This window comes from Coenobita brevimanus, chromosome 94 (assembly GCF_032717465.1).
Source record: "Coenobita brevimanus isolate Jiangsu-jjx chromosome 94, ASM3271746v2, whole genome shotgun sequence".
In the NCBI taxonomy this organism is placed as follows: domain Eukaryota; kingdom Metazoa; phylum Arthropoda; class Malacostraca; order Decapoda; family Coenobitidae; genus Coenobita; species Coenobita brevimanus.
The window spans coordinates 37,260,628-37,276,139 of record NC_137047.1 but is presented as its reverse complement, the minus strand read 5'-3'; the positions used below and the strand labels follow the sequence as shown (position 1 = coordinate 37,276,139).

The following is a 15,512-nucleotide window of genomic DNA, read 5'->3' as shown; positions in this document are numbered from 1 at the left end:
ACCCAGGCAAAGGTGGATTTTTTCCAAAGTGTACCATAAAACAAATAAAATAATGTTTATACCAAATTATGGACAGCCCAATTAAATTGTAATTTTATACTCTGAGAATTTAACACATTGAGTTGAATGACGGGGATGATCATGTTTTGACTTGTTTGTCTGTTACCCCTGGGCTGCCTGCTAAACATGTTTCAGTATGAGAGCACACATGAGTTGACAGAGAGGTCAATGCACACTAAACAGTAGTTGGAGAAGGACTTATTTCCTTTGCTGCTACAACACAAGTAGTAGGAGAAGGATGCATTTCCTTTGCTGCTTCAACTTTCTCTGGTAATTTTACACTTACATTTCCCATTCTTCTTACAAGTGAAAAATCACTTTAATAAATGAATGTGCACATCATGTTAACTGTATAGATCTATATTAAAAAAGTAGCAATGTTTATAATAAATTTCTTTAGATGATTGAGATTTGGTAATACTGTAATATGAGACAACCTAACCTGGCATAGGCCTAACCTAACTTTAGTACTGATTATATAACAAATTTACCCTAATCCATAATTAGCAAAAACCGTATCTATCAAAAACAAACTTACTGGTAATCCTAAAAGGTTACAAAATTAGCTAATCTATCTATCTATCTATCTGTCTATTGCCAGATGCCTTAATCCCGTAAGGGGTGGCCACAAACAAATTGCCTCCATGTCGCCCTGTCCCCTGCTATATCACTGCCCTTCTCCCAGCTCACACCCCCCTCTCTCATATACCTCTCCACTCCATCCCTCCATCTCATCCTTGGCCTCCCCCTCCCTCTCCCCCCCTCCACCTCACTCACATACACTTTCATTGTCAGTCTCTCACTCTCCATCCTCTCCACATGGCCAAACAATCTCAGTGTGTTTCTCTTAACGGTTCTTATCACATCCACATCCACGCCACAACACTCCTTCACATCCTCATTTGTAAGTCTGTTTCTCCATGTGACTTCACATGCTCCTGTCATATAACTCATCTCCACTACTCTCACTCTTTACTTCTGTCCCTCCAACAAGGTCCAAGCTTCACTTCCATACATTAAAGTTGGTGTCACAATACTGTACTGTCATGTACAGCACCTCGTGTCCAGTACGGTATTTTTGTCAGATAATACTGCTGTACTGGACTAAATCCATACTGGACAAACAACAGACGTATGAGAAAAATGAATAATGTCAGACAAGGCTTAACAAAGTCCCCCCTGAATTCAACTTAACTACGTTTTGACACAACTAAGATTTTACCAACCTTTAAGGTGAGTTGTGATGGGCTTGGGGGGGAAGGGGTAGGGGTATCCGAGGCTGTAGGAGGCCCTACTGACCCCCAGAAGGAGGGCCACAACCTCCCTCATAAATCCCTCATAGTCACACACTGACATTGTCGTCGTCTTCATCAGGGGAAAGTGCAATACTACAGAGTGACTGGCACACGACACGAGTCACGATGAAGGCGTACTTGACTGGCGCGGCAGTACAAGGGAAATGTTACTTGGTGTTGTCCATCTTCCCGCACCTGGGCAGGTAATAGTACTGGACACAGAATGTCAGTACTAGAGAAGAAGTCTTCGGATTTGGCCCACTTTGCGCGGCCGATTCGTACTAGCCCAACAAATCCGTACTACAATAATGAATTATTTTTCTTGTTGACCGTACTGGACGCGAGGGTACTGTAGTAACTTTTTCACTTCCATGCTTACTTCCCTGTTTCTTTTCACTGTTTTCTAGGAACCAACAACCTTTCTTCCTTGTTGTACCCTTTCAAGCACTTTGCCCTCCAAACTTCCATCCTTACTCATCACACTACCCAAATATTTAAATGCACTCACATTTTCCATTTCCTCCTCATCCAGCCTCACACTACATTCACTGACTTCACTTCTGTTGAAGACCATAACTTTACTCTTCCCTACATTCATCTTTAGATTCCATTTCCTACACACTCTCCCAAACTCATCCACCAAGCCTTGCAGCTTCACTTTGTCTTCACTTAACAGCACAGTATTGTCTGCAAACAACAGTACTGTACAGGGAGTTTCCAAACACTGCCCTCTGTCATTAGGTTCACTCCAACATCCACTGCCCTACCTTGTATCTCTTTTATAACCCCATCCATATACAGACTGAACAACCATGGAGACATGACACATCCCTGTTTCAATTCGACCTTCAAGTAGAAAAATTCACTCAGTTTACTATCCACACGCACTGCAGCCTTAGCACCCTCTTACATACCGGTACTCTTCACAACATTCAGCAACTTCCCATCTATTCCATATATTCTTAATACTTTCCACAATCCTTGTCTGTCCACCCTGTCATATGCTTTCTCCAAATCCATGAAGGCTGTATACAACTTCTTTCCCTTCTCTAGAAACTTTCCCACTAAGGATCTAAGAATGAATATCTGATCTACACAGCCTCTTCCCTTCCTAAAACCTCCCTGTTCTTCTCCAACTAATTCCTCTGTTATTTCCCTAACTCTGTCAATAAGTAATTAGCTAATGCTGGATATATACAAAATTTAGGCTTTGCTTGTATGTTTTATAAGTTCTATGATACTGGTTTATATTACACTGAATTTATGTGATTAAATACATTGTTTTGAAAAAAACACTTGGTGGTAAAACAGTGTGTTATAACATGTCCCCCAAGTAACAAAACTCTTCCACACACTCAAGAGACTCACCAGCAAGATCATTCCTTTCATGCTGACAGTCTGCACATGCTCTTTTCAACATACTGCGCACACGACATCAGCATTTTCTCAGTCTACCGCTAATACCACTACATCTGTTTTGCACCCACTTATAACAAACACTGCACAAAATGGAATTAGTTTCCATGCACACATGGTCACTCTCCCTTTTCTTTGGAAGTACTGCCACGAACCCTAGATACCATCGCCTTTGTTTTATCTGCATTTGCTCTCAAGGCCTTGTGCCCCATACCTTCTCTCCATGTCCTTATCTATCCTCTGCCTTCCTCTCATTCTCTGCAGTCAATACCAAATCATTGGCATACAACATCTCCCACAGGAGTCTTTTTCTGAAGTCACATGAGAGGTCTTCAGTTACCATGATAAACAACAAGGGGCTCAAGACTGACCCCTGATGCACATCACCATTCATGGAGAACTCATCATTCAAATCACCACTCACTCTCACTTGGGTGTGAGCACCCACATACATAACCAAAACCACTCTAACCAGCACTCCTCAATCCTGGGTATGCTGATAATACTGTAGTTCTTCTTTTGTGCTTGGTCTTTCCCAGCTTTTTTTCTTTTGGACCATACCTCACCCTATCTTTGTGTGGGGAAAAAGGTAAGGATGATGATAATGTAAGAGAATAAAAGTAAGTAATGACTGTGGAGTAATGAACATGTTTGTTGCAGAATGTGACTGTTCAAGGCATCTCTGGTACCGGAGCACTTCGTATTGGCTCAGCCTTCCTGTCCAAGCACTTCGCTGGCCCAAAGGTAAATGTTCTCACTCATCACATATTTAAATTTCAACCCTTGAATCCAGTGATATGGGCTAAATATTTTTTTCTTACTGTCTCCAGACAGTTTTATGCAGCTTTGGAAAAACAAAGTAATTTTTTTGTTTTTTTTATTTTTACTTTTTTATTTTTTTAAGCAGAGGAGGAGGAGGAGGAACCAAAGACTTGAAGCCCACAGTTGTTCCTTTCTGAGAGAGAGAGAGAGAGAGAGTACACATTGCATTTAAAAGCTGGTGGGGTCATAGGCAGAGGGAAATACAGACTGAGGTTGACAGTTCCATAGCTGACCTCTTGCATATTTAAGTGACTTGAGTATTTGTTAGCTCTTGCATTTGAGAGTTGGATGGAACAGGGGTTTGTGTGTGCTACCTAGCAGGTGCTAAATGGTCATCATAACTGAGTAGGGTTGGAAGCAGGTACTGAACTGTAGTTCAGAAGACCAGTGACCAGTGAAGCAGCAGTAGAAAGATAAAGATGCAGCAGTGTGATGAAGAGAGAGAAGTTGAAGGGATTCAATAAGAGGAAGGGAGTTGATGAAACAAAAAGCCTTTGACTCCTATATGTTTAGAAGGGCTGTGTGTTGGGAGCCTCCCCACACATGAATAAGACCGCTGTACAAAGCCAACATCTGTGCAGGAATAAAGAAGGCACAGAGCTGGCTTGGCACACCCATTCTCTTGGAAACAGAGTTTGTAAGAGAGGTAATGTGATCCTTCTATGATAGGGCTTGAGTGAATGAAAACCCAAGGAGATTGAGAGAAGATAGATTTAGTTTCTGCAGAAGATTTTGGTGGGTTGAAAGATGCAGGGAGTGAATTTGGATGCACAAAAAACATAAAGGTTCAATTTACCCCAATTCGAAATATGATCCAGTTCAAAAAGTACATGTACCATAGCCTCATACTGTGATTGAAGTATCTACTGTGATGGACCCTGTGAGAAGTGAATGGAGTGGGGAAGAGTGGAGTAAGTAGTGTGTGAATGGATAGGGTTAGATGTGTAGTTCAGAAGATCATTGATAAAAAAGAAGCATAGATTTGGTGACTGGACAGAACTTTGTTGAATACCACTGTTGACAGCTGTGGAGGAAAAAAAAAAAAAGTTGCAGTCTACAACAGCAGCTGTAGAGTGACCAGAAAGGAAGCGAGAGACAAAGGCACAGATAGGAGGGTAAAAGCAGCAAGAGGACAGTTTGGAAATTAAAGATATATGTCAGGCTCAACTGAAAGCCATTTAAGATGTCAGGTGCAATTGCAAAGCTTTCACCAGTTGCGAAAGGAGTACGGTATGACCAGGAATCAGAAAGGAAGGAGAGAAGGTCATCAATAGAATGTCCTTGGCGAAATCACTTAGGCTGTGATGAGAAAGTTGTTTCCAAATTTTTGTTAATAGAGTCAAGAACATTAAAAGTGCCTGTACAAGTATATTAACCCATAACATGTGACCTGCTTCTGTAGAGGAAGCTGTTCAGATTGCAATATCATAGAGAACCACACACTTTCAAATTTCCTGGGCATGAGAGTGATCACCCTCAGGCTTCTATAGAGATTTTTGTTACCTACCAGGTGGTTGTGTACTGTACAGTGCTGGCACATGTGCTCAGTGTTTGTCTTGCCATAGTGATTGACAGGCATCTGTGTCAGGTGATCCTTGGCATTCAATCCCTTCTAGAGCTGATTCTGGGAGGCTTAGATGATGTCTTCAGGCAAAAAGAAAGCTTTCATTTCCAGTGACACAAGTGATGAGGAGAGTGAACAGAATCTAAGAAAAGAGCCTAAATATGTGATTGGTTACGGGAAGTCATGGGTGAAACATGCCCATCCCCCCACATCGTTGCCACAACTCAGTGCACCCATACACCAACCTGTTTCTCGTATAACCACCGCTACTGCTAATTATAAGTTATATCAGATTTACGTGATATGTAGAAACAAAGAAGCAATGAAAAGTGAACTTTGCAAGTGATTACTAGGGACTAAGTGTAATAGTGGAAGTAACATGATAAGTGAAGTAGATAGAAATAAGTGGAAATAAAGAATAATAAGTGAAATAAGTGGCTAGATAATACGCAAATAAATGAAATAAGGCAAAATGGAAATACTGGTAATGATAAATTAAATAAATGAGGTAACCGATAAGAAGTAACTAGAAAATGATAAGTAGAAACGTAAAGAATGATGGAAGTCACTAGGTGATAAGCGAAGTACTGTAATAATCCTTCCCTCCTTCCTCACTCCACCATATGCTACCACCTTCCTCCACGGTCCACCACCCTCCTCACTGTGTCATCGCTGACTCACCACACTCTCTCAACTTCTGAAATCTACAGTGCAATAACCAAGGTGAGTTAAAGCCTTAAATTTTGCATGTAAGTAATAATGATGTCCTGTCCTCTTTCATTTAGCAAGGGGAAAACATGATTTTTAAACTCAAAAAAAAAAAAAAAAAAAGTGTGCACAGGAGTGGCTGAAATCTCTCAGTCTCAAACAGTGGATGAAAGCAGTTGTGTGGTAGTTAAGTGAACTGAGTATGGTAACTCTTCTTCGGGACTGGCTGAACGAGGGCAAGCTTCCAGCAAGATGGGAAGGCACAAATCAACAAACATAGGTGAAAAAGTTTACCTAAACCTGGTGTCAGCACAGATGTACAGTTCCTGAGAATAAGAGAAGGGACCACATCACGTGTGTACATTTATTTACGTCAACGATTGCAGAAAGTACATCGCTTCAAGAATATTTACGAGGAAGTTAGAGGGGATAGGAGAAGGAGGAACAATATCGACGTTATCCAAGGTGGAATTGGGGGAGAAAGTCTGAGCGAAGAGTTGTACCCTCTTAGTATTATAGAAGAAACAGCTACAGAGCCATCAGAGCAGAAACAGGAGGGAAGGAAGATGAAATAAAGTTGTTAGAAAGGGTTTTGGCAAGGTGCCAGAAGCAGTGGAAAGAATTTGGACTGAGTTCAGAGCATTTAGCACTAATGGAATGATTCCTAGTAAGGTGAAGAACAGACATGGTACAATTCCAGGCAGAAGCAGATGGGTTTCAGGGATTAGTTTGGGTCTATTACATTTGTTGGCTGCCTCCTTGTTGCAGGCAGCATTAGAACAACTGTGATTAAACTATGGTTTCCATTAAGACAAATGTAAGGTATCTATCTATCTACAGTATTGTCAGAGTATAAGCACTGGTTATAGCTAATAATTTCAAGGGAGAATAAATGTGATAAAATATGTCATTAGATTGGTGGGATTAACCTTTTCAAGGCACATCAATAGCAGAGAAAGGTTTCCTTGCTTTTGACTGCAAGAATATTTTATCATCTTGAATACATTAGCTACTCAGATGTACCAACCATAAAAGAGTTCATGAAAGTTTTGTATTACTAACTCTTTCCACAGCATTTGGAAACCTGGAACAACCATCACTGTCCTCAAACCAAAGAAGAAGTAAATACATGCTTCTCACACTAACCTAGAGCACCTCTCAGCATGCCATTCACTATAAATTAACACAGTTCTTAACAGTCACACATCATGTCTCCCTTACCCCCTCACAACACTGCTCTGAAGCACTACACTTCACAAACACCTTCTTAGCCAACCTCACACAATACTTCTCTGATGGCATCAGTTCCATGAGATCTGCACAATGGATAGTAGAGTATTGTTTCAGTGGCATAAATTAGTTTGGCACTTGAGGGAGAGAGAAAATGTTAAAGATACATGTATATTTACTGACATAAAAAAACATGGGAGTGACTGATCAAGCACTTCCTAAAGATGAGTTGCTGCTGTTGTGTATGTAGTACAGTACTTCACAGTCAGGGCATTCTTCTCAGGTGAGTGAATCATCTGGTAATCGAAAGAGTAATGAAGCAGCTTTTAATGTGGACCAAGTTCTATTAGTTAATTAGCTAATGAAAACTGTCTACTCTTTCATTAGGTTGCCTGGCTGCCAGCTCCCACCTGGGGAAATCATGTGCCCATCTTCAAGCATGTCAACATGGATGTGCAACAGTACCGCTATTATGACCCCAAGACCTGTGGCTTTGATTTCAACGGTGCTCTTGAAGATATTGCCGTAAGTTACTCAATGCCTTGACATATTTTTTAGTTCATTTCCTGCTTGTAACAGTTGCTGCCTGCTTAAACACTCACACATGTCCTGTCACAATTTTCAGTCACTGATGCACTGTCAAAATATCTGCTTTCCCATAATTTTCAAATCCTCACATTCAGGGACCCTGTCTTCCTTCCAGACCAATCTACAAATCTTACATATCTGTTTTACCCCCAATTCTTCCTCATTTTTTAACATTTTTGTCTCACACTCCAGTTCCTGGGGCTTTCTCGATTTTGACTTTTTTGTGCTCCTAATACAGTAAAACCTCAATATAAGGACTTCAGTAGACCGGAATTAGCTTTTATCGGACTTGAGGAGCTGCCGGAAAAAATTCCTATACAGAGATAGCCCGATTATCCGGGCTATATGGTGTTAAGGCGTGCCCGATTAGTCCGAAAGCACGATTAATCTGGCAGAAACAAAACACAAGTACTGTACAGGTACTGTTAGACTGATTTATTTACTGGTAAATGTACACTTTAAGTACCAGGAAGACCTTTCCAGTTCAATGTATATTCCTCCAGCTTGTTTCAGTATTTTTCAGACTATATTCAGTTCGGTAAATCACGTTTTGTTACTGAAATCCTCCCTGTTATTATCGTCACGTTTTAAAGCTGTACGTACGATTGTTTCCAGCACAATGGATGAAACTCATCGTACTCAAATGTGGACTTCGTTTCCCAGCTTCCCACCAGAAGATTAGCTTAGGTTACATTATTACGTGCAGTTAAGCTGGGTTAGGCCAGGTTTAAACACTTAAATTAGAACAGTGTCTTCTGCCGTTACATTAATGAATCAAAGAGTCGTCACACCAGAACAGCTAAAAACAGCAGGGAAACAGATTTAACAAGAAATGTTTATTTACCAACCCAGAAATAATCAGAAAAATATAACAGACTATCAGGATTGACTGATTTGGTAAGGTGCTTTTACTGCCTAGAGCAAAGTGTATGTTTACCTTCCATCAAATCCTCAATGTTCCTGAGTTCAGAAATTTGTGTGCTCCCATGGCAGACCTTGAAACCATTTTTTCAAAGTTATAAAGTCAGTTTCTTTTTCTTACAGATGTGAAAAGACTCGTCTGGTACACCTGGCTTTTTCCCCTCCTCCCTAAACCCATCTTGTGATTTGCTATGATTCATGAAAGAATTAATAAAATTAGGGGGCATGTTACATTAGCATTTAAACATAAAATTAGGGTGCATGTTACTTTACCATTTAAACATAACGGCGAAAACATCTGGGATGAAAGGACCGCCCAGCTGTTTTGGATGGTAGAGTAGGGTCGTGTAAACATACCAGTGACCTTTGTTCCCATCCCATAATTGTTCGCAGTTTTTATGGCTCTCCCTAACTCAATGTCACTGACACCGGTACAGTAAAGCATTGTTCAAGGCTGGCAGCCATGAACGGGTTAATGGAATATATTATTGTTTGTATCAATAATCTCTCTTTCACACATACACGAACGAACAAAAGAATGTGCAATAAATGTACACTTAACTGTAAGGAGCAGAAATAACTGTATGCTCTGTCGGTCCGAAATGTGTTGGGAAGCGACATCGAACAAAGAATGTGGAACTGAATGCCACCTTACGAGAACACGTGAGATGAAAGTATTTTTTCTTATTAGTAAACATATTTGTTCCATTTCATCCCCTATAATAGAAACTCATAAATTTTTGTCCAAGCATACAGCCTAATAACCTTACCAATTCAATTAATATTGCTCTAGTTTGTTTTCTGTATTTTTCTGCCTATTTTGTGGGTTGTAAATTACATTTGGCTGAAAGATTTCCTCTCTTATTATCATAACGTTCCTTAAGCCTTACCTGCGATTATTTCTGGCATAATGGAAGAAACTTACTCATAATTAGGGTGCATGTTACATTAGCATTTAAACATAACGGCGAAAACATCTGAGATGAAGTGGCAGGCCGCCTGACTGTTTGAGATGATAGAGGAGGGTCGTGAAAACATACCAGTGACCTTCGTTCCCTTCCCATAATTGTTCGCAGTTTTTTATAGCTCTCCCTAACCCAACACCCCTGACACCAGCACAGTAAAGCATTGTTCAAGGCTGGCAGCTATGATGGGGTTAATGGAATGCATTATTGTTTGTATTAATACTCTCACACATACAGTACACTTAAGAACAAACAAAAGAATGAACAGTAAATGTAAGAAGAAGAAATAACAATGCTCTGTCGGTCCGAAATGTGTTGGGAAGCGCGATATCTAACGAAGAATGCAGAATTGAATGCTAACTTACGAGAACACATGAGATGAGTAATTTTCTTTTTTTTTTTTCTGATTAGCAGACATTCTTGTTCCATTTCGTTCCCTAAAATTGGGAAGCCCATTACTTTTCGTCTAAGCATACAGCCTAAAGACTTCACCGATTCACTTCATATTCCTCCAGTTTGTTTTCTGTGTTTTTCTGTTTTGACGGTAGTAAATTACCTTCTCTTGCTGAAAGATTTTCTCTTTTATTATCACGTTCTTTAAGCCGTACCTACGATTGCTTCGGGCATAATGGAAGAAACTCATCGTACACAAAAGTGGATTTAGTTTCCCAATTTCCCAACTGGAGCCCAGGTTAGGTCAGGTTAGGTTAAATTAGGTTAAATTATTAAGTAATTAAGAAAGGTTAGGCTAGGTCAGGAGTATCAGTTGCCTCACCAAACTCCACCCTACCACCCTTGTGATCGAGTTGTGAGCAGGAGGTGTGGGTGGGGGCAGGGTGAGCAGACTGTCTCTGGTTTACCCATGCCTCGCTCCCTAGCAACTGGATGCTTCCTGTTTAAACCGGAGCTATCGTATGGATAATTCTATGTACTACTGTACCACTGAACCATTCGGTCACTGCCCGGATATACCAAAAGCTGGATAATCCGAGCCTGGATAATCGAGCTTCCACTGTATATTGGAAAAAGTCTGATAAAACCAGAAGCAGTCCGGACTGCCTGACCACTTCGGCTATGTTCACCACAATAAGGTAAATAAAAGACATGTTTTTCAGTGTACAGTACAGAATTATTATACATAGTTTACCATTTGAGTAATGTAGTGAAGCTATAACACAGTGCAGTACCGCAGTGGTATTTAAAACAGTTTAAAAACTGTTCATGTGATCCAGACTAATGTCTGATATATTGGAAAAAGTCCGGAATAGCAGGAGGAGGAAGTCTGGATGAGCCAGAAACATCTCACTGTAACTTGTTACTACATAAATTATAACAATTTATAGTGAGATGTTTCTGGCTCATGAGTGAGGACTTAGAAGAAGAAGAAGAAGAAAAAAAAAAAAAGTATTTTTGACTTCCAAACAAATTTACAACATATTCTGAGAAACTTCAAGTGAAGAATAGTGTTCCTTCATTGGCAACTTAATAATGGAACAATGGAACTAGCTATACAACTTATGGTCCTTGTTTAACCACATTAGTGTTGTATAACAAGGTATTTTTTATTGGATCCTTGTTTAACCACATTAGTGTTGTATAACAAGGTATTTTTTATTGGATCCTTGTTGGGGGACCAGACTAGAAACACCTCTATCATTTAAACCTGAATGTTGAGACTAGAGCCAGACTTGGGGCTTGAGTCGAACTTAGAATGTGCCTGTTTTCATTTTTGTTTTTGTTTTTGTAGGCTCCAACATGCTTGCATGCATTGGCTTTTGTCACCTAATGGCGGTTTTCCATGCTGCGCGAGCTATGGCAGCCTCCCTGTTCAATCCCTTAACCCTGAGATCACACTTAACCCATCTGCCTGTGTGTAGAGTACAACTGTCATGTGTGGGGAGGCTCCCCAAATACAGCTCTTCTCAATAGGGTGGAGTCAAACGCTTTTCGTCTCATTAACTTTACACCTCTTACTGGCTCCCTTCAACTTCTGTCTCTTCGCCACGCTGTTGCCTGTTTATCTCTTTTCTGTCGCTTCTTCCATGGTCACTGCTCCTCTGATCTGTCTGCTTGCATCCCTCCACCTCTACGACGGGCGCGTAGCACCTGTCTAGCAGTAAGCTCTTATCCCTTTTCTGTCCAACTCTCTAATGCAAGAGTTAACTGTTACTCCCAGTCCTTCATTTATGCAATGGGTCAAATCTGGAGCTGTCTCCCTCTGTCTGTATTTCCTACTTCCTGTGATCTCCAGTCTTTCAAACGCAGTGTGTTGAGGCATCTCAAAATGAACAGATCTTGAATTTGGCTCACTTTTGTATTGTTTTTGTTTTTTTTCTTGGAAGGAATTATTTGCAGGCTCCTAGCCTTTCATTCCTTCTTACTTGCATAAAAAAAAAAAAAAAATTGTTTCAGGCAGGGTACCTTCCACAACCGCAATTTGGGGGTGTTTTGGCGACCTTCACCAAGGGCAAATTGATAATGTTCAGGCTGAAGAGGAAGAATTCAGACACCTGACAATGTAATTCGTACCCCCATAGGCCTAATAGTTACTGCAGAATCGCGCGTCAAATTAAAAAAAACATTTATGATAGTTACCCCACAAAAAGTCAAAAACATGAAAATCTTGATAACTACCTATTTTTTACTTATTGAAACAGGCCATTTCAAATTGTTTTGTCACACCAGCCATGAAAACAGGTGTATGTAGATGTGGGGAGATTATAGGCTGTGGGGAGATAATGTAGGCTGTGGAGAGTAGGCCTATAGGTACAGGGGTTGGTAATAACCAACTTTTCACATGAAATGAAAGCACTTCAGTGTGTTCTGTAATATCTACCATGAAAACAGGTGTGTATGTAGGTGTGGGGAGATAACTAGTGTGGGGAGTAGGCCTACAAGGCCATGGTGGTACTTGGGGAGAAAAATTTCGGCAACAACCAAATTCTCTTGTGGAAACCCTCCATTTCAGTGGGATTTGTCATACCAGCCATAAAAACAGGTGTGTATGTTGGTGTGGGGAGATAAAACGGGTGTGGGGAGTAGCCCTACAAGGCCTCATAATCATTCCAAAACGAACACAGACACATAGAGATGTTTATAACCATCAAGGACTTCAAAATAATGTTGAATAATGCTATAAATACATGCATAAGAAAGAAAAAAAAAACAATAATTTGTTTCCGATTTCTCGTTTTACTGTCCTAACTTATCAATACACATTTATCACACCTACCATTACAATTATCACATTATCATTACACTTGTACAAAGGGAAAGGGGAAAAACGAAGTGTGTGGTAATCATAGGGGCATTTGTCTTCTTAGTATAATAGGAAAAGTGTATGGTAGGATACTTATTGACAGAGTTAGAGAAAGAACAGAGGAATTAGTTGAAGAACAGGGAGGCTTTAGGAAGGGAAGAGGTTGTGTAGATCAGATATTCATTCTTAGGTCTTTAGTGGAAAAGTTTCTAGAGAAGGGAAAGAAGTTGTATGCGGCTTTCATGGATTTGGAGAAAGCATATGACAGGGTGGATAGACAAGGATTGTGGAAAGTGTTAAGAATTTATGGAGTAGATGGGAAGTTGTTGAATGCTGTGAAGAGTATGTATGATGGTGCGAAGGCTGCAGTGCATGTGGATGGTGAACTTAGTGAATTTTTCTCTTTGAAGGTTGGGTTGAAACAGGGATGTGTCATGTCTCCATGGTTGTTCAATCTGTACATGGATGGGGTAATAAAAGAGGTACAAGGTAGGGTAGTGGATGTTGGAGTGGCCCTGGTGAGAGAGGATAGTGTTTGGAAACTCCCTGTACTGTTGTTTGCAGATGAAACTGTGTTGTTGAGTGAAGACGAAGGGGAGCTGCAAGGCTTGGTGGATGAGTTTGGGAGAGTGTGTAAGAAATGGAATCTAAAGGTGAATGTAGGGAAGAGTAAAGTGATGGTCTTTGAGAGAGGAGAAGTCAGTGAATGTACAGCGAGGTTGAATGGTGAGGAATTGGAAAATGTGAGTACATTTAAGTACTTGGGTAGTGTGATGAGTAAGGATGGAGGTTTGGAAGGGGAAGTGCTTGAAAGGTTACAGCAGGGAAGAAAGGTTGCTGGTTCTTTGAAAGCAGTGATAAGAAACAGGGAAGTGAGCATGGAAGTGAAAAAGTTACTACATGACAGTATTGTGATACCAACTCTAACATATGGAAGTGAAGCTTGGACGTTGTTGGAAAGACACAAGTCAAAAGTGAGAGCAGTGGAAATGAGTTATTTAAGAGGAGCCTGTGGAGTCACATGGAGAGACAGGCTGACGAATGAGGATATAAAGGAGCGTTGTGGTGTGGATGTGGATGTAATAGCAAGTGTTATGAGGAACACACTGAGGTGGTTTGGCCATGTGGAGAGGATGGAGGGTGAAAGACTGACGAAGAGAGTGTATGTGAGTGAGGTGGAGGGGGAGGCCGAGGATGAGATGAAGAGATGGGGTGGAGAGGTATACGAGAGAGGGGGTGTGTGAGTTGGGAGCTGGGCAGTGAAATGGCGGGGGACAGGGCGACATGGAGGGGATTTGTTTGTGGCCACCCCAAACGGGATTGAGGCATCTTGCAATAGATAGATAGATAGATAGATCATTACACTTCATCACACTTGTCATTACAATTTTGGCAACAACCAAATTCTCTTGTGGAAACTCTCCATTTCAGTGGAATATATCACACCAGCCATGAAAACAGGTGTGTTTGTAGGTGTGTGGAGATGAAACAGGTGTGGGGAGTAGCCTTACCAGACCTCACAGTCTTTTGAAAACTAACACAGACACACACACACATATATATATATATATATATATATATATATATATATATGTATATATATATATATATTAAATACAAAAGAATTCATAAAAATAAGTACAATAATCAGTAGTCAATCATGAAACATACATGCACATGTGTTCATTGTGAAGGAAGTGTAAAAAAAAAAATGCTGACCAACATTGTCACGCATAGCGTTGTGTGTTCATAACACAGCGTTGAGGAGAAGAGAGATGTATACAAAATTTAGAATGAAAGTAATAACTATTGGGTTGAAAAGAATTAGCGCAAAAAGTATGCAGTGCTTTATTTGTTATGTGCAGTGACTCCTTAACTAAAAACTAACTAACAAACAGGCAGACAAATTGACCATGAAGGGCTGGTGGTTGTGTTTACCTAGAGCAAATTTTTGCTCAGAGGTGGAGACTAATCAGAGGTACTAATCTATGCAGGTAGGGAGAATGAAAAAATAAATAAGATGCATCGTATGTAGTATGACATATAGCATTCTCCAATTATGTACTTACAGAAGCTGGTAGGTACAATGTGAGAAATGAACAGAGTGAGGTGTAATTATATGTAAATTGGGAAGAAGTAGAAATAATGTGAAACAGGTACATACATCAGGCCTGATAACTCTCGGGGGTCCGTAGGGGGTTGGAAGGGTAGTGAGGGACAAGGAGGGAGGGATGGGGTGGGGTTGGGGGGGAGGACAAGACTAACAGGGAGGGAGACCATCTCTCCACTTCATAAATCTTTCCTCCACTTCCCTTACATTCTCTGCAGTCAACACCAAATCATCAGCATACAACATCTCCCATGGGAGTCTGTTTCTGAAGTCACGTGGGAGGGCTTCAAGTACCGTGATAAACAAAATCAGATATGCAAAAGAAGGTTTGACTCTGACAAGCTGAACCAAAGCTCCGAATCGGATTGAGCCGGTGCAGGTTTATAATATTTTGTCTTCACTCTTCCTTCATTTGACCTTTAATCCAGTGATGGTTTTTATTACATTCTTGCTTTGTGTGACTTGAATCACCATAAGTTAGATTTTTCAATTAGAGGATTTAAGGATAGCCTTCAAAAACCCCTGTAATATCAAAGGTCCCTTGTAATTGGAGTAAAATAATGTGGTAGCAGCA

General features: G+C 40.5%; 1 protein-coding gene across 1 annotated transcript in view; it reads left to right on the top strand.

Annotated features, from left to right (window-relative positions):
• Positions 1-15,512, top strand: part of Got2 (glutamate oxaloacetate transaminase 2) — a 110,564-nt gene that overhangs the window by 44,930 nt on the left and 50,122 nt on the right. The window contains exons 4-5 of the mRNA XM_080282729.1: positions 3,432-3,515; positions 7,483-7,620. Coding sequence (XP_080138855.1) covers positions 3,432-3,515; positions 7,483-7,620 — 222 coding nt within the window. The remainder of the gene's footprint in view (positions 1-3,431; positions 3,516-7,482; positions 7,621-15,512) is intronic.